The 19,534-nt window shown below is 42.4% G+C and overlaps 1 protein-coding gene across 1 annotated transcript in view; it reads left to right on the top strand.

Annotated features, from left to right (window-relative positions):
* LOC142312085 (uncharacterized) overlaps positions 1-19,534 on the top strand; it is a 201,475-nt gene that overhangs the window by 86,571 nt on the left and 95,370 nt on the right. The window contains 1 exon segment of the mRNA XM_075350965.1: positions 12,322-12,825. Coding sequence (XP_075207080.1) covers positions 12,322-12,825 — 504 coding nt within the window.

Below are 19,534 nucleotides of genomic sequence, written 5' to 3'. Positions count from 1 at the left end.
CAGGGTGCCCATGCTTTCTGGGCACCCCCACTGTGAATTGCAGTCCCGCAGCCACCCCAGAAAATGGCGCTTTCATAGAAGCGCCATCTTCTGGCGCTGTATCCAACTCTTCCAGCTGCCCTGATGCCGGGTGGCTCGCCGGGTAATAACGGGGTTAGGGCTAGCTGTATAGCTCGCCCTAAGCCCGAAATTCATAGTGTCACGCCAATATTAGACATGGCCACCATGAATTTCTAGTAAAGATAAAAAAAAAACACAACACACAGAAAAATATTTTTATTAGAAATAAAACACAACACAATTAGTGACTCCATCTTTATTGAAATAAAGAACCCCCCCTCCACAGTAATCCTGGGTCAAGGGTCCCGCGCCGTCCAATCCGGATCCAATATCATCTGATCGGTTTGCTGGAAGGCAAAGCGATCAGATGATGTGTCAGGTTCTAGGGGCTAAATCCCATCACACATCAGCTGATTGTATAAAAGCCGATTATACAATCAGCAGATGCATCAGTGCAAAAAAAAAAAAAATAATACTCACTTATGTGCTGATTACCGGCAGCTCCTGCAGTGATGGGGCGGGAGTCTGATCCCGTCCGATCGCTGCAGCAGCTGCTGGTAATCAGGGATGAAGTCTCCTGACGCATCCGCTGATACCGGCCGGGCGCCTGCGTCACCGCGATACTTACGATCACCTGATTAATCAGGTGACTGCATCAGGTGATCCATCGCCAGGTCCTGCATCCATCGGAGGTTTCCCGGCCGTCTGCACACAGCCGGAGCGGGGGTGGCGATACCGTGAGAGGAGATGGGAGCGGGCATGGCACCGGGAGGCTGCAGACAGGTGAGTATAACTTTTTTTTTTTTTTCTACTGTTAACTTTTGTTTCCGCAGCCGCTTCCATCTCCCGCCCAGACATGGCGCCGCACGGCAGCATACATGCACAGGACTGGAGGTGGAAGCGGCGGTGACGGTACCGGGAGGATTCACGCTTCTGTGTTTACTGACAGAAGGAATCCTCTTCCTGTACATGTCACTTTACTACCCACCTCCTGCGTTTATAGCTGCGTTTTTGGTCTTAGAAACGCACCAAAACGCACCAAAACGCAGCTATTTGTGTTTCTCATTGCATCTTTCAACATCCCATTGAACTCAATGGATGAAAAGCGCAGTGAAAAACGCGGGAATAATTGACATGCTGCGTTTTTGTGGCACCACAAAAACGCAGCTGAAAAAAAACAGATGTGTGCGGACAGCAAAAATGAAAACTCATAGACTTTGCTGGAGAAGCAAAGTCCTGCAGTTTTGAGGCCAAAAACGCACCCGAAAAACGCGCAAAATCTCCATATTTAACAAACAGCGTAAGTTGATTGCAGTAGATTTGTTTGGCATAAAGCCACTTTTGTCTGGTCAGGGTGTATCACTTTAGTTATACTATGAGCCAGACAAGTAGATAATGCATTAGCTAGCATTTTAATGTCTACTGTCAGTAATGGAATAGGTCTATATGACTCAGCTAATTGAGGTTCTTTTCCTTTCTTTGGAAGAATAATTATAGCCTCACGCATTGAAGGTGGTATTAAACGTTCTTACAAGAAGTAATACAGACGTAACAAGTTAGTTTGAGCTCTCTTCATACCAATTATGTCATCCTCAATGGTGCTCACTCTCTCCTTCACAGCACCGATTTTTTTTCTATAATACTTTGAGCTCTGATTTCATGTGGATATGTACTTGCTTAAACTACTGATTTGCTGTCTGAGTAGTTAACGTGAATTTACAAAAGGACCCCACTGCAAACACATCTCTGATTGGCTCAGTTAAGTCCTCATTATCGGTAACCTGCTGTACATAGCTTCTCTCTAGGGAAACAAGCACTTCCGAAGTAGCTTTGGGTCACCACTCTTCTTCTTCATCTCTTCTTACCTTGGGCTCAACAGGATCATGCAGTACACTGCCCAATTGTTGTATTAGAGCAGATTCACTTTCCAGGCTGGCGTACCTCCCAAGCTTAGCCGCCACTTTCAGCCTCTTTGCAAGAGCAGCATTTGCTTGTTCTGCCTCTATGACACTGGCGCTATCTTGTACATGAGCACTTACTGTGATCCCGGGATCTTTTTGTCACTTGCGTTTCTTTGCGTCCATCAAGGTACTCCATATACCAGATATACAGCCTCCAGGGATGTTCTCACCAACTCCTCTGGTTGTTTGGTAAGTGTAGCAGAGTGGAGCAGGATAAATTAGCACATTTTGGTGGGAGCTCTGTGTGCGGAGTCAGCTAACATGCCTCAATAGACTGTAAATGCATTGCAGACCATCAGGGTCATTCTCATTTGTAAGCTTAAAAGGTGCAGTACCCAGCTGAGGTCTACCTCTTCCACATGCTACACAGTCTGTTCTTTCTCTGGTTTTGGGTGTATATCTTATCCATTCTAACCATTTGTTTATTTCTGTATATTCTGTTTCTAAGACTAGTTTATCCTTTTACTTGATTATATAAAAATTAACTATTGGACCTAATGTTTCACTTACATCTTCCATACCTTTAACTATATCATTCCTAATTTCATAACTTCTATAAAAAATGTCCTATATGATTTTTTCTTGACATGACAGCCCCTATCACAGATACAGTAGTCATTGGTCTCTGCTGTCTGGTTTCTCTAGTGGTTTATTTAACTGACATTAGTGGTACATTCTATATTATAATTCCTTAATCTCTTATTTAACCCTGTGTCAGGATTAGTACCACCCCAATATATCTTGTATTCGTAATCTGGCCCAGTATTTCATACAGCATCAAACCAAGTCCTACACCAGACAGAAGCTGGAGTTGTTGTGGTTGCAAGGCATACATACTGTACTTTTATTGCAGTTGGAGTGGTTTTTAACACTTGGTATGGTCCTTCCCATATGAGATTATGTCAATATTTCTTCTAAATGTGATGCTAGCCACTATTTACGGGAAGTATGGATGGAGGAATAGTCAGGAAAGCCGGGGTCTGGTAACGGGAGGACACGTATGAGCACAAGGAGTAAACAGGGGCATAGTCAAGATAACATGCTCTTCTGGATTTCTGACACTCAAATATTATCAGTTCAGGGAGAAAGCAGACATGTGGTCAGGTAATGGTTTGAGGTGAAAAGGTAGAAGGTAATTACAGGGACAGGGAGCAGTCAGAGAGGAGTCATATAACAGTCCGGGGTCAACAAAAAAAAAAAAAGGTCAGCACACTAGCAGAGGCACAAGCCAACAGCACAACTGCAGAACCAGAGAATACAACTGGCAAAGTTCTGGAGGAGCCACATCAATAGTTTTAAATAAAGAATATTTGTAACCACTCTCAATGGTTAATAAAGCTCAACCTGCAAGGACACATAGGTCCCGAGCGCATCTGCACATCTAAAGCGCAGGGAGCAAATATCAGAGTGTCCCAGGATCCCACCATGCAGTCAGGGCTCACTGTAGCTCCGTACTCCGTAAACGTAAACGGAGGACGGAGATACAGTGAGCCCTGACTGCATGACACTCTGATATTTGCTCCCTGCGCTTTAGATGTGCAGATGCGCTCGGGACCTATGTGTCCTTGCAGGTTGAGCTATACTAACCATTGAGAGTGGTTACAAACATTCTTTATTTAAAACTATTGATGTGGACCACGATTTGTCTATGGAATTTCTCCTCCACAGGATTGTCTGAGGAGGGGGTGTTAATCTATGGATACTTTTCCTGGGTTCTCTATTTATTATTGAAAAGAACCCACCATTCTGGATATATCTGAGAACACCATTGTGTTATTTTGAAGTAAGGGTGTATTGAATCTGGATACACCTAGAATAAGAACCCGTCATCTCCTGTGGGCTGACCTCTGAAACACTATTACAATATAGAAGGGGAATCTGAAAACGTGGCTCATAGATTATAAGAATCCTCTGATTCAATTAACCATTTAGGCATTGGCAAGACCCTGTTTATTTGTGTCATCTTTGTATATCCCCTGATGATCCCCTTTTCATTACGTTAGGAAGGGGGGGGGAACGCGTCGGGAGAGTTGAGGGTACCCATTTGGCTACATGGGCCCATTGACTCAATTCCTAAAAATTAATTACTCTAACTAGGATTTTTGCACTAGTTAGAAAACCATATTACATTTAACGCAATTGTTGCATTGTGTGTATGTGCTTTGTCTTTCACCTTTCTTTACACCTGTTTTGGTGGTGGTCATTGTGCTAGGTAGTTATAGGGAGACTAAGGGTCAGCCACCCAGAACGGGGGATGCCCAAAAAATTATGACATCCTCCGTCGGTAGGAAGGGTAATGTAGGGAGTATCTTAGTATCTTTAAGCCCACTTTGGAACTACTGATATCTAACTCCTTACTACGTTGACCCTATACCTGTCTAGCACTCACCGGCACAATTCGTGTTTTGTGTGTTGTTTGAAAGGACGCTCTATGTGTCTATTTTAACTAGATTATTAATAAAGTAAGTTTTAGAGGTAATTATATATGTGTAACGTCCTGGAGGTGGATCCACGGGACCATGCACCGGACTCCCCCAGAGAGGCAACCAGGAGAGAACACCTATACAGGGACTGTCCGGTCACCGCCCCCCCCCCCCCAGAGGGCCTAGATGCACAGTACCCGGAACACAAGAGAGTTCGGAGTACGTGTCCTTCAGAAGTCTGTACGAGATATGGCTATTAGTCTGACGGTGGCCGTGTGCAGGACTGATGACTGGAACCGGGAACAGGTGCCGAGTGGTAACAACAGACGGGGTCCGGGTCCAGCGAGATGTGCAGGCTGATGTGACCAGATGGAGTCCAGGAACGGTCACGGGTACAGGCTGACGGAAGATGGTGGGATCCACAGCTGATGGTCACCGGGGCAACTCCTGGGAAACCGGCAAGATGGACACACTCAGGTTGGCAGACGGACACTGTGGGAAGAGACAGGGTTAACCTGGGTACGAAGCACAGAGGGACCTGAACACCTAGCTACAAGAACACGTTAAACAGGCACCGCCCACAAGAAAAGGAAGGTCTTATCTACCCTGTATCTGTAATCAGCCATATCCTGTTTCAGTGACGCTGGCCCTTTAAGAAGAGGTGAGTGAGCGCGCCCGCGCCCTAGTGCGCATGTGCGAGGCCCGAGTGCCGGAGACCAGTACAGGACGTGCTGGGGGAAGTGGAAGAGATGCAGGTGAGGCAGAAGCTGATTCCCGGACCGCAGCGGGACGCCGGGACCGGCGGACGGAGAGCATGGAGGACACACAGGAAGGAGAGCGGGTGGAGCAGCCACGGACAGGAGACTCGGGGACCGGACTGGTGAGTGACAGGCGGCGCCGGGTTCCCGGGACAGTACCTCCTCCCTCACCCCCCCCTCCCCGCAACCGGGACAAGAAGTCGCGCAGCAGAGGAGCAGCAATGTTCTCCCGGGGTTCCCAGGACCGGTCTTCGGGACCGTATCCCTCCCAATCAACAAGAAAGAACTGCTTACCCTGCACTCTCTTCATGGCCACAATGTCTCTTACCGCATACACATTGTCTTCGGAAATAGGAGAAGTACCGGTATCAGAGAAGTAGGGAGCAAGGATGACTGGCTTGAGCAAGGATACGTGGAAGGAGTTAGGGATGCGCATCATGGCCGGTAGCTGAAGTTTGTACGAGACCTCGTTGATCCTGTTGATGACCTTGAAAGGACCGATGTATTGCAGACCCAACTTGTAAGATGGAATCTTCAACCTGACGTATTTGGAGGAAAGCCACACCATATCCCCAGGAGAAAAGTGAGGAGGATCAAGGCGTCTCTTGTCAGAATGTTTCTTCATCCGGGCGGAAGCACGTTCAAGAGAGGTTTTGACGGTACTCCATATTTTAGAAAAGTCTCTGGACAGGGCGTCTGCAGAGGGAACATAAGAGGTAGAGGGTACCGGTAATGGCACGGAAGGCTGAAGACCGTAGACAATATGGAAGGGAGAGCTGGAGGAGGACTCACTGATATGATGGTTGTAGGAGAACTCAGCCCAAGGAAGTAGAGTGGTCCAGTCGTAATGGCGGACATTGACGAAGTGCCGAAGAAAGGAAATCAAGACCTGGTTCACCCGTTCCACCTGACCATTCAAAAGAAGAGAGTTCCGGCACACTGTGCTGTTTCCCAAAAAAAGGAGAATACAATAATTCAAGTAGTTTTAATCTGTTTTTTCTTTATTGGAAAATAATGTCGTGCTGTACATGAATAGAAAATCCGCCAAGACGTTTCGGCCCTAGGCCTTCATCAGGTCGGACAATCTGACCATGTCGAGCAAAGATCCGTAATTAAGGGAAAATAGTGAATCGCCAGTCGTCATAAACAAATATGATCCAGCATGGAATCTAGTCCTGTGGGAAGGTAGAGACTTTGGAGAAGTCCTGTGGGGTGATTCAGTGGACTGGGTGGACTAGAATGTCCTGCATGGATGTAATAAGGCTAAAGGCCTATTGGTTATTAAGGCTCTGGGTCCGTTACTTCCGGATTGGATAATTAATGAACATACCACATAATACGTACTGCTATTGCCAGTAGCAATGGATGTCAGTAAGGAGCTGCTAGTCCGCAAGGATGCTAGTTAAGATAGGGTGCTTATGCTGGTGGCAGTAGTATATCTGCAAATATAACTTTGTGGATATATTGAGGCTAAAAGCCTAATTGTTGTTATGGATCCAGATCCGTAAACCACGGGTTAAATTGACACTGACACCGCCACCTTAAAATGTACTGCTGTTACCATTAGCAATAATATATCAGTTGCTGCAGGACGCGCAGCACGCACAATCACCACCGCACACGGAGGCCAGCCCCACCGGAGTTACCCCTATCTCCTTGACACATTATCCCTTGCAGGATTTGATCCAGCCTCCCGCAGCAACTGATATATTATTGCTAATGGTAACAGCAGTACATTTTAAGGTGGCGGTGTCAGTGTCAATCTAACCCGTGGTTTACGGATCTGGATCCATAACAACAATTAGGCTTTTAGCCTCAATACATCCACAAAGTTATATTTGCAGATATACTACTGCCACCAGCATAAGCACCCTATCTTAACTAGCATCCTTGCGGACTAGCAGCTCCTTACTGACATATCCATTGCTACTGGCAATAGCAGTACGTATTATGTGGTATGTTCATTAATTATCCAATCCGGAAGTAACGGACCCAGAGCCTTAATAACCAATAGGCCTTTAGCCTTATTACATCCATGCAGGACATTCTAGTCCACCCAGTCCACTGAATCACCCCACAGGACTTCTCCAAAGTCTCTACCTCCCCACAGGACTAGATTCCATGCTGGATCATATTTGTTTAATGACGACTGGCGATTCACTATTTTCCCTTAATTACGGATCTTTGCTCGACATGGTCAGATTGTCCGACCTGATGAAGGCCTAGGGCCGAAACGTCCTGGCGGATTTTCTATTCATGTACAGCACAACATTATTTTCCAATAAAGAAAAAACAGATTAAAACTACTTGAATCATTGTATTCTCCTTTTTTTGGGAAACAGCACAGTGTGCCGGAACTCTCTTCTTTTGAGTCTCATATTTTATTTTTCCAGAGCACCTGCCCAAGGTGATGCTAGGTCTTATCTCTATTGCCACCTGACCATTCGACTGGGGATGGTAGGCCGAGGAGAAGTCCAGAGTCACTCCTAGGAGTTTACAGAGTGCCCTCCAGAATCGTGAGGTGAATTGACTCTCCCGGTCAGACACAATATGCAGAGTTAAGCCGGAAGATATGTTGAATGAAGATGTTGGCGAGGTCCGGAGGAGAGGGGAGTCCTACCAAGGGAACGAAATGGGCCATTTTGGAGAAACGATCCACTACCACCCAGATAACAGTACAGCCCGAAGATAACGGCAAGTCCGTGATAAAATCCATGGCTATGTGTTGCCATGGAACGGAGGGAATGGGCAGAGGCAGGAGACGACCGGCGGGCAGGTGCTTGGAAGTCTTGTTGCGGGCACAGGACGGACAAACTGCAACAAAAGAGATGACATCCTTACGAGGAGACGGCCATCAATAGTGCTGGGAGATCAAGCCCCACATCTTTTTCTGACCCGCATGACCGGCCACCCTCGAGGAATGACCCCAGTGAAGGACCTTTTGTCTGTCGGCCTCCACAACGAAGGTCTTCCCAGGAGGTATCTACGACAGAGTACCTTTTGACCAGATAATGTTGTGTATCACAGTCAGGGCTTCTTCTTGATCTGTACTCGGGGACAGATCCATAGCCTGCTGTCACTCAAACCCAAGACTCCTTTGGATGTGTTCTGAGGGTCGCCCTGTGGCTTTCCATTGGATTTTGTCAATCTCTATTTTAACCAACATCCATATGAGGAGTTTTTCCTTATATTCTGTGTCGAGCCCTTTGTTTTTGTTTGTTTTTTATTTATAGCATGTGGTACAGTTTAAATCTTCTGGATTCATTCTGTTTGTCCTTTGTTGGACCAGTATATCAGCTTCCCTCAACCAAATCAGTGACTATGCATGTAGGTCCTGACGTAACCAGATAAATATTGTACCATTACCTTTTTGGCATGTTCTGATATTTTTGGCTCAGGGTTTGCACCCCCCTATTGTAGGTACAATTGCTATGCTCAATCTATTCATCATGTGTCTGCCTAACAGATTGCACAAACATACGTGAACAGGACTTTGTGACATTTTGCCTGTCTTTCCGATTCTGGGTCCTGTATATTTACTAGTAATGATAATTTTACAGTACATCTAAGTCTATGAAATTTAGTACCGCTTCCCTTTTCCCCTTGTGATTATCTAGTCATGCTGTATTTTCCTCTTCTTTCTGTCTATCTATTAGATGATAGCATTTTCTAGCTCAATATCCCACTTTTCCACAGACAAAACATGTCTTTCTATCACCATACATTATTCCTCTTACACCACAGTATCCATCACGTCCTGTTTCTTTGTCTCACATTCCTCATACCTTCTACCACATACAGTTAGGTCCAGAAATATTTGGACAGTGACACAAGTTTTGTTATTTTAGCTGTTTACAAAAACATGTTCAGAAATACAATTATATATATAATATGGGCTGAAAGTGCACACTCCCAGCTGCAATATGAGAGTTTTCACATCCAAATCGGAGAAAGGGTTTAGGAATCATAGCTCTGTAATGCATAGCCTCCTCTTTTTCAAGGGACCAAAAGTAATTGGACAAGGGACTCTAAGGGCTGCAATTAACTCTGAAGGTGTCTCCCTCGTTAACTTGTAATCAATGAAGTAGTTAAAAGGTCTGGGGTTGATTACAGGTGTGTGGTTTTGCATTTGGAAGCTGTTGCTGTGACCAGACAACATGCGGTCTAAGGAACTCTCAATTGAGGTGAAGCAGAACATCCTGAGGCTGAAAAAAAAGAAAAAATCCATCAGAGAGATAGCAGACATGCTTGGAGTAGCAAAATCAACAGTCGGGTACATTCTGAGAAAAAAGGAATTGACTGGTGAGCTTGGGAACTCAAAAAGGCCTGGACATCCACGGATGACAACAGTGGTGGATGATCGCCGCATACTTTCTTTGGTGAAGAAGAACCCGTTCACAACATCAACTGAAGTCCAGAACACTCTCAGTGAAGTAGGTGTATCTGTCTCTAAGTCAACAGTAAAGAGAAGACTTCATGAAAGTAAATACAAAGGGTTCACATCTAGATGCAAACCATTCATCAATTCCAAAAATAGACAGGCCAGAGTTAAATTTGCTGAAAAACACCTCATGAAGCCAGCTCAGTTCTGGAAAAGTATTCTATGGACAGATGAGACAAAGATCAACCTGTACCAGAATGATGGGAAGAAAAAAGTTTGGAGAAGAAAGGGAACGGCACATGATCCAAGGTACACCACATCCTCTGTAAAACATGGTGGAGGCAACGTGATGGCATGGGCATGCATGGCTTTCAATGGCACTGGGTCACTTGTGTTTATTGATGACATAACAGCAGACAAGAGTAGCCGGATGAATTCTGAAGTGTACCGGGATATACTTTCAGCCCAGATTCAGCCAAATGCCGCAAAGTTGATCGGACGGCGCTTCATAGTACAGATGGACAATGACCCCAAGCATACAGCCAAAGCTACCCAGGAGTTCATGAGTGCAAAAAAGTGGAACATTCTGCAATGGCCAAGTCAATCACCAGATCTTAACCCAATTGAGCATGCATTTCACTTGCTCAAATCCAGACTTAAGACGGAAAGACCCACAAACAAGCAAGACCTGAAGGCTGCGGCTGTAAAGGCCTGGCAAAGCATTAAGAAGGAGGAAACCCAGCGTTTGGTGATGTCCATGGGTTCCAGACTTAAGGCAGTGATTGCCTCCAAAGGATTCGCAACAAAATATTGAAAATAAAAATATTTTGTTTGGGTTTAGTTTATTTGTCCAATTACTTTTGACCTCCTAAAATGTGGAGTGTTTGTAAAGAAATGTATACAATTCCTCCAATTTCTATCAGATATTTTTGTTCAAACCTTCAAATTAAACGGTACAATCTGCACTTGAATTCTGTTGTCGAGATTTCATTTCAAGTCCAATGTGGTGGCATGCAGAGCCCAACTCGCGAAAATTGTGTCACTGTCCAAATATTTCTGGACCTAACTGTACATTTCCAGTTCATTCTCCAGCATTAGCGCTACTCCAGTCTTCTTTTTATTTCTTAAATGTAGTTCCATATGTCTAGCATATTGTAAGGGTTCTGTAAGCTGTTCAGTGTCTGATCATGAGCTTAGTAATTAAGATGCTGATAGTCTGGAAATATCCCCAGAAGAAGATACATTTTAATTGTTGCTCATATACTTATTTCTTTCTCAGCGGAGGGTTGAACCCCACTATGAATGTCAAATGTCTCGTTAGAGCTCGCTTCCACATGCGTATAAAATGGACGAGTGCAATGCGAGACAAAAAAATGCATTGCACTTGGAACAATTTTATTCAATAAGGCAGTGCTGATCTTCGAGTTTTTTCTCAGCTGCAATGGGCCGGAGGAAAAAAATCACAGCATGCTGTGTATGGATGCGCAATACCGCTGAGACTCACCAGTGCAAGTCAATGGATGTGAAAAAAAAATCTGATCCCTGATCCCAAAGTGGAGATGTTTGGGCCACCATCCTTACCCTAGCTCCTGTACAACCCTGGTCTAGTGGCCCCCTCCCTCTGCCTAGGAGGGGGCCAGGACAGAAGTGGTAAATCCCACACAAATAAACAGATGGGGGAACCAAAACTCGAACGCTCAGCAATCACACACAGGGGTACAGACAATAAGTGATCTGGAAGAAACTAAAGGAAGGGAGGTAATAATCAGACAAAAAGAGTATTTCCACAACACACCAAACAGCACACAGAAGTCACAGCAACTGGATCACAAAGCACAATGACCGGGATCGCACAAGCTATCATCGGCATGAGAGAGTGGGCTCCACCATCTTAAAAAGGGCGGAGGCGACTGATTGGTCTCCTGCAACATGTGACTCTAGCTGCAATACACAAGCTAGCAGAAATTAACTCCTGCCAGACCGATTACTAACAATAGCACAAACACCCGAGCCTGTCTATGCAATTCACATGTAGCATCGTGTGGAGTGTCACACTCGCGTGACAAAGTCCTTGCATTGAGATCCACTGTTGGATAGTGATTGATTTTATGATTATTGCTTACACATCATAGATGGTTGTTGGACAATGCTTGTTTGGCCAGCAGCTACCTCCCTCAACTCCATCATACAGGTAAACTCAGTTTTGAATCAATCCTCTACCAGACGTCTCTGATGGCTTATCGTCCAGAACAAAATAGTTGAAAATTCAACGCATTATGTTGATACACATTAGATGCATAAGCTGCCCCACCCAAATTGCAGGGTTTAGGTGACTTTCCTCCAATGTGCTTGGGGACCTTAATACCAAAACAAACTAACACCAATTTTGCTACTTGTTTTTCAATTTATGTTAACTTTTTTATTTAGAAATGTTATTTAACAAATATAATTTTTGGTCTTAGAATTAACAGCAGATTTTATTTATTGGCAGGTGACCATGATAGAAGCTCATGGAGATATTTGATACCTTCAGATTTTATAATAGAAGATCATGGTATGGTCAAAGATGTGCATGAAAATAATTTAATCACTCCAGCTATACCCTCAATCCCTCACTGCAAGGATTTGTCATCTGGTTATTTTCAACAAGTCCTATCTAGTAATTCATTACCTGCTGTTAAGCAAAATAATCATCACCAAGGGAGTGTTGAATATCAAAAAGTTTACAAAGAGGAAAGACCATTTTCATGTTCAGAATGTGACAGACGTTTTACAATTAAATCAAATCTTCTAAAACATGAGCGAATTCACACAGGAGAGAGGCCATTTCCATGCACAGAATGTAGTAAATCTTTTAACCAGCATTCAGATCTTGCTAGGCACCAGAGAATTCACACAGGAGAGAAGCCATTTACATGTTCAGAATGTGGAAAATGTTTTACAGATAAATCAAATCTTGGTAAACATGAGAGAAGTCACACAGGGGTGAAGCCATTTCTCTGTTCAGAATGTGGAAAATGTTTTAAGCAGAATGTAGAGCTTGTCCGACATCAGAGAAGACATACAGGGGTGAAGCCTTATTCATGTTCAGAATGTGGAAAATGTTTTACCGTTGTATCGAGTCTCAATAAACATAAGAAGAGTCACACACAGGAGAAGCAATTTTCATGTTCGGATTGTGGGAAATGTTTTAAACGGAAATCTTCTTTTGTTACTCATCAGAGAATTCACATAAGGACAAAGTCATTTTAATCTTCTGAACGTTGGAAACATTTTAGTATGAATCCAGTTTTCTTCACTTCACTTTTCTTCACTTGTTCAAAGAACTCACCAAATGAAAAAGTTGTTTTCAAGTTCGAAATGTGGTAAAAAAAAGTTTTATTCAGAAATCAAACATTTCAGGTAATTAGAAACCTAACGCAGGGAGAAACTATTTTCACGCTGTAAATATGGGAAATATTCACAGATATTGGATTCTGTGAAAAACCAAAGAAGATACACAGAAGAAAAAAATATTTTAATATATTGTATGTGGTAAATGTTTTAACCAAATATCAGTTGTTTTTTGTAACTCGTCTTTAAAAATACTACAAGAAAAAATACAATACTGCATAAAAGTCATCGAAAGATGTACTACTTGGTGGGAAGACCCGTTTCAGCAGAACACGGTTATATGACATCTATCATCTATCCATTGGCATTAAAAATCTTCTAACTTAATAGTTTGCTTCTTATGGAAAACGGCCACTAACCTTAGGCCATACTGTGGTTAAAATTGGGCTGGCATCAGAAGTACAGAACCTAACCTCTTTGCAAGGAAGCAGACTAAAAATGTGTCCCTGGAGAAGCCTTCGAGAAACTTAAAAAAATTATAAGCAAAACCACCAATTGATAATTCTCTGAGCAGCATCCCATAGTTATTACTGCCTGCCAGACTTCACTGTCATCATATTGTTAAGTTGGGAAATGTCATTAGGAACATTTGTGAATATTTTTTTTTTCAGCCAGTCATCTGTATATGTTTTATTAGAATGGCAACAGAATCCAGAATCATCTCGTTTGTCTACTATACCCTCCTTTCCTTTTTTTTAGCCAGGCTGGCTAATCAAAAGAGGAGTCGTACTTTCCGGCAAGTAAGAAACCATTGTCATGGCTCTGATCCAGGGCCATGGAATATTGATCTGACCACTAGATCAGGGCCCTGCAAATGTATTGGCTTATCTCAATTCTTAGTCACAATAGCCACAAATTGCTGTGCTGTACATTTGGGGACAAAGTGTTTAGAATGATAGAAATTTGGTTTTCACAGCTTGCTGCTTCAGTGTTTTTAGATCCTTTAGTCAGATGTTTTAATAGTTACTGAAGTACACTTAACAGTTTTTAAACTTTTATTAACAAACCCATCAAATTTATACAAAGACTACAGTGTTAACACTTATTTTTACAGACTACTGCCCTTCTCCTTGGCAGCTGAATATCAGCTTAAGGGACAAATACTGGCTGATAACTGCCCATTCTTGACTGATAACTGCTTGGAATTTATCAGAATTTCTTTGTTTTTGGTTTGTTCATTTGCTTTTTAAGGATTGAATACAGGTTTTCATTTGGATTAAGATCTGGGCAGTTTCCTAGCGTATCAATGTTTTATTCACTGAGGCACATCGTTATCACTTTTCCCTTGTAATATAGTCTCCTATATGTTGGAAAAACCATCACTCATCACAAAATTGCTTCTGGATGGTTGGGTGCAGTTCCTCTTGAAGGATGTTTAAATCCCATTTTTTATTCATGGCAGCGTTCTTAGGCAATATTGTGCATGATCCGTCTCGATGGATGAAAAGCCCCCACACTATCTATTGTCTCAGGCTGCTGTAGTGTTGGTATGTCACATGCTAGCACTTACCTCCAACAGACGACCATTTTCCCCGATGTCCCAAACAGTCTCAAGGGGATTTCATCAGAGAAAATAACTTTACCCAGTTTCCTGCAGTCCATTTCTTTAATTTCCTGCAGAATTTCAATCTGTCTTTGTTTTTCTTGGAGATAAATGGCTTTTGCTGCCTTTCCTGCCATCAGGCCAGCCTCTAAAAGATCCACTGACACCTGCACTTCTGAGATAGTTTTCCACTAGCACTGAACTGATCACATAGCGGAATGCTCTTAAGAAGATGGTCATGGCACCAACTGGACAGGGCTGAAATTCAGAGTTTATGTATTATTATGTTAATTTTTTGTGGCAAAGAAAATTTGCAATTCATCTGATCACTCTTCCAAACAATATTTATGTTACTTCTATAGCGCCATTAATTCCAAAGCGCTTTTACCGATATCACATTGTTGTCCCCAGTGGGGATTACAATTTAAATACCCCATGAAGTCTGTCTTTTGACTCCAGAACATCTAGACGACACCCACGCAAACAACAAGGGAAGGACAAACAAACTCCTTGCAAATGTTGTCTCTATTGGGATTTGAATGCAGGACCCCAGCCCTGCAATGTAACAGTCCTGATCACTAAGCCACTATACTTTTTTATGTAACAGTATAAAGTGAATGTAAATCATGATTACAAAAACTGAATCCGCAAACTTTGTGAAGCAAAAAATTGTCAGCCTCAAACCTTTTGACCTCGAGTGTAAATTTCAGAAAAAAGGTAGTTACAGAAAGACAATTTAGAAATCTTGCTCTACAGAACTTACACTTATATCGTCTTCTAACAATAAGGAACGGGGATGAATCTCAGAATTAATGGTAAGTGTCCATCACATGACTTGATTTAATAAGAGAGTGTACTATTTAGTTGCTAGGGTAGGTGCCTCATTCTCCTGGAGTGTTTTGTGGACCAGCCTCCAAAGAGCGCTATTCAAAGCCTTTTTGGGCTTATGAATGGAGGTGAATTTATGAATGCACATCTTCATGTACTTCTTAGATCTGTAGCATGACAGTGACACTATTTTAAAATAGCTATTTTTTGTCACAAAAATTTTATCTCAGTAATAGCAAAACTATTATATACAGTGCCAATTAATTCCAAAGTCATCCAGTACTTAGCACACATTTTTGAGAATTTGTAGGGCATAAAATTTTATCATATCAGTGTTTTATGATAAACCTCTAGATGATTATTGCTTTTTTTTGTATTTTTATCTAGTAAAGTTGCTGGTTAAAATCTTTTTCCTATTTTATGATTATGACAATGAGAAAGTGGATTAACAAGATTGGAAAAGTAGTCCTAAATTGTTGTGATTCCTTTTTAAAGAGTGTACCTGGTTATAGAAACATAGGAATAAATCTTGTATAGATTGCAAATTTGATTTTAGTGGGGTCTTTTATCAGAATATGTATACAATATATATTGTTATTTTTTGTGTCGAAATTGATGTAATATAGTTTTTTTTCTTCAAAGATACAGTATGTAATACACTTTCCAAAAGGAAACATCAAAATTCTTTATCCACTCTTCCATTAAACCCTTCACGTTGCATTATTTTTAAATCTGACATGCAACTTTATGTGGTAATAAAATTGGTATATAAATAACATTAACAATATGTCTACTTTAGCATTGCCAACATTTTTTTTAGTAAATCAAGAGGCTTAGAAAATTAGCAATAATTTTCTAGATTTTTAAGGAAATATTTTCAAAACTTATTTTTTTAGTAACCAATTCAGTTTTAAATTGGTTTCGAGTGACGTATACATTTGAAATCCCAGAAAATTGACCCCATTTTAAAAAATGCATCTCTCAATGTATTTAAAACCACATTACGTAAGTTTGTTAATACTTTTGTGTCAAAAATAGACACAAAGGTAAACCTAAAAATAGAATTATACTTATCAATGTGATGGGGTTACTCACTCTGGTTGCTCCACAAGGTAACAGGAAATGTTTCCATGTAAAAGTTCAGTTGGTTTATTAAGCAACACATAAACCACACTCACAAGCCTTCCTTCAGCTTCACAGGACATAAACACAATATACAGTCAGGTTACATTGTGATACACCCGCACAGGTTCGCATATACTTCTCTGCCAAAGAATTCCACTGGAGAAATCTCCCCCCTTCACTCACTGAACCTAGTCAGTACTTACAATCCCTATCTCAGAGGTTCCTTTCTACAGACATGGCAACCTCCACACACTGACCATGTGTCAATCAAACACCATTTTAACAATATGAAATACACCCATGGGTAATTTTAAAGTATAACAATATTTGGTCCATTGGATCTGCAAGATATAGACTGATATTGGGTGATAACACAGACTTACAGGTAGAACGGACCTGATCCCAACATGTAGGACACCAAAGAAAGGCCCAACAGACACTAATTGGGCAAGTCCGAATGTAGTGAAATAAATAACAGTAATTCAACAATCAGTTTAAGAACAACATATATAAACACCTTTCATGGAAGGCAAATAAAAACACGAAGAAGAAAATAGATGGAGAGAAAAAGGAAAGATAAGAAGAAGAGAGAGAAAAAAAAGGGGGAAAAAAATGGAATGGGTGTTGGGAACAGGGGGAAGAAAGAACAGGGGAGCCAGCCAGGAAGGGACAAAGGGATGTGAAGGACATTGTGGGGAGTGGCAAAAATCTATGAACCCCAGCAGCCCACAGCTCCAACCCGTATTCCCTTCAGAAGATCCAAGGCCTACTGAAAAATCTTGTGAAAATCGGAGTCATGAACAGGATTCACTCACTCCAGGTCCTGTAATGTCTATTATTGGACCAGGTGAAATCAGCGGTAAGCTCCTCCATTCTGCATATATCAACAATTTCAGAGTACCATTCATTAATAAATGGAGACATAGTGGTTTTCCAGTGTGTGGGAATCACAGCGTATGCGGCAGTTAAGCAGAATCTGAGAATGTCCCGTTTGTGATATGCAATAGAGTGTCGTAAAATGGAAAGGAGAGCAATTGTTGGATAACACCCATGATAAGGCAATAATTAGAAAAAACCTGTTTCCAAAAGGGCTGAATCGGCTTGCATTCCCACCATATGTGTATCATAGTGCTTGTCACCAGATTACATCGCCAGCAAACCCCTGAAACTGTTGGAAAAATGGCGTGAAGCTTAGAAGGGTATTGGTATCAACTTATTAGAATTTTCAAATTCTTCTCTTGTGCGAGACATACAGGTTAAAGTTTATGAGAGAACATGAAACCTCTCTTCCAATCTGCCTGCGAGATTGTCTCCCCCAGCTCCCTCTCCCAAGCAAGCGGAAAGTTTATTTTCTCAGCAACCCCAATCTGATGAATGTGCCATACAGAAGGGAAATTGTGTGGTCAGGCAAGTCATCTCGTAGAAATAGTTTCTTTAACGAAGTTGGAGTTCCATGAACCCAGCCTTCCGACTCCCGAGCAGAGATATAAGACTATAATTAAAGGTACTCAAACCACTGGATGCCTCTGGATGGGGACCACTCCCGAAGAGCATGAAAAGCAGGTAACCTACCATTAAGAAGAATGTTTCCTATTCGAGTGCCCTCCACTGCCCTCCAGCGAAGAAAGGAACCTCTCAGGTAACCAGGATGAAAGGACGGGTTAGAAAAGAGTGGCGTAATGGGGCCTATAGTGTTTGGTAGGACAAATTTATTTGAAAGTGTGTGCCATACTTTAAGTGTTTCTTTAGTGAATTCCAGGAGATGACCCACGGAGGGTAGGTCCAATGAAGGTATCCAAGGGAGGTGTTTCAAGGGGGTAATAAGTCCATCCTGCTCTATCTGTACCCATAGTTTGAAATCATCCTGAAAGTGCCAACAACCGTACCAGGGCTGAGGCCTGTAGAAATTCTTTAAAGCTTGTGAGCTCAGCTCCTCCATCAGCTTTCGGAAGAGTCAAGGTGCGCAAGCCAATTCTAGGCCTCGCTCTACCACACACAAAACGGATTAATGCTGATTGGAGAGTACGAAAAAAAACTATTTGGGGTGAAATGGGGACAGTCTAAGAAAAACAAAATAGAAAGCGTGGTTAACTATCCATTTTAATTATGTTCAATAACAGAGGGCACTAAGGGGGCCAGTCTGCCAGCTAGTATTTTTGAGAAGAGTTTGATGTCGACATTTAACAGTGAGATGGGTCAACAGTTTACAAGAGACATATCTTTTCTGGTCTTGGGGATCACCAAAAGTTTGGACACACCTCATCTCTAGAACAACTATTAAGAGGAGACTTTGTGCAGCAGGCCTTCATGGTAAAATAGCTGATTGGAAACCACTGCTAAGGACAGGCAACAAGCAGAAGAGACTTGTTTGGGCTAAAGAACACAAGGAATGGACATTAGACTAGTGGAAATCTGTGCTTTGGTCCGATGAGTCCAAATTTGAGATCTTTGAATCCAACCACCGTGTCTTTGTAGAAAAGGTGAACGGATGGACTCTACATGCCTGGTCCCCACCGTGAAGCATTGAGGAGGATGTGTGATGGTGTGGGGGTGCTTTGCTGGTGACACTGTTGGGGATTTATTCAAAATTGAAGGCATACAGAACCAGCATGGCTACCACAGCATCTTGCAGCAGCATGCTATTCCATCCGGTTTCGGTTTAGTTGGACCATCATTTATTTTTCAACAGGACAATGACCCCAAACACACCTCCAGGCTGTTGAAGGGCTATTTGACTAAGAAGGAGAGTGATGGGGTGCTACGCCAGATGACCTGGCCTCCACAGTCACCAGACCTGAACCCAATCGAGATGGTTTGGGGTGAGCTGGACCGCAGAGTGAAGGCAAAAGGGCCAACAAGTGCTAAGCATCTCTGGGAACTCCTTCAAGACTGTTGGAAGACCATTTCCGGTGACTACCTCTTGAAGCTCATCAAGAGAATGCCAAGAGTGTGCAAAAAAAAAACAAAACAAAAAGCTAGCACTAAATGTGCACTTCAGCACTAAAAATTCCAAATTGTACTTATTATAAAAATATTTTTGAGATTTTTGGCAAAAAATTGCA

This window comes from Anomaloglossus baeobatrachus, chromosome 5 (assembly GCF_048569485.1).
Source record: "Anomaloglossus baeobatrachus isolate aAnoBae1 chromosome 5, aAnoBae1.hap1, whole genome shotgun sequence".
In the NCBI taxonomy this organism is placed as follows: Eukaryota; Metazoa; Chordata; class Amphibia; order Anura; family Aromobatidae; genus Anomaloglossus; species Anomaloglossus baeobatrachus.
This window is presented reverse-complemented; position numbering and strand designations above follow the sequence as displayed.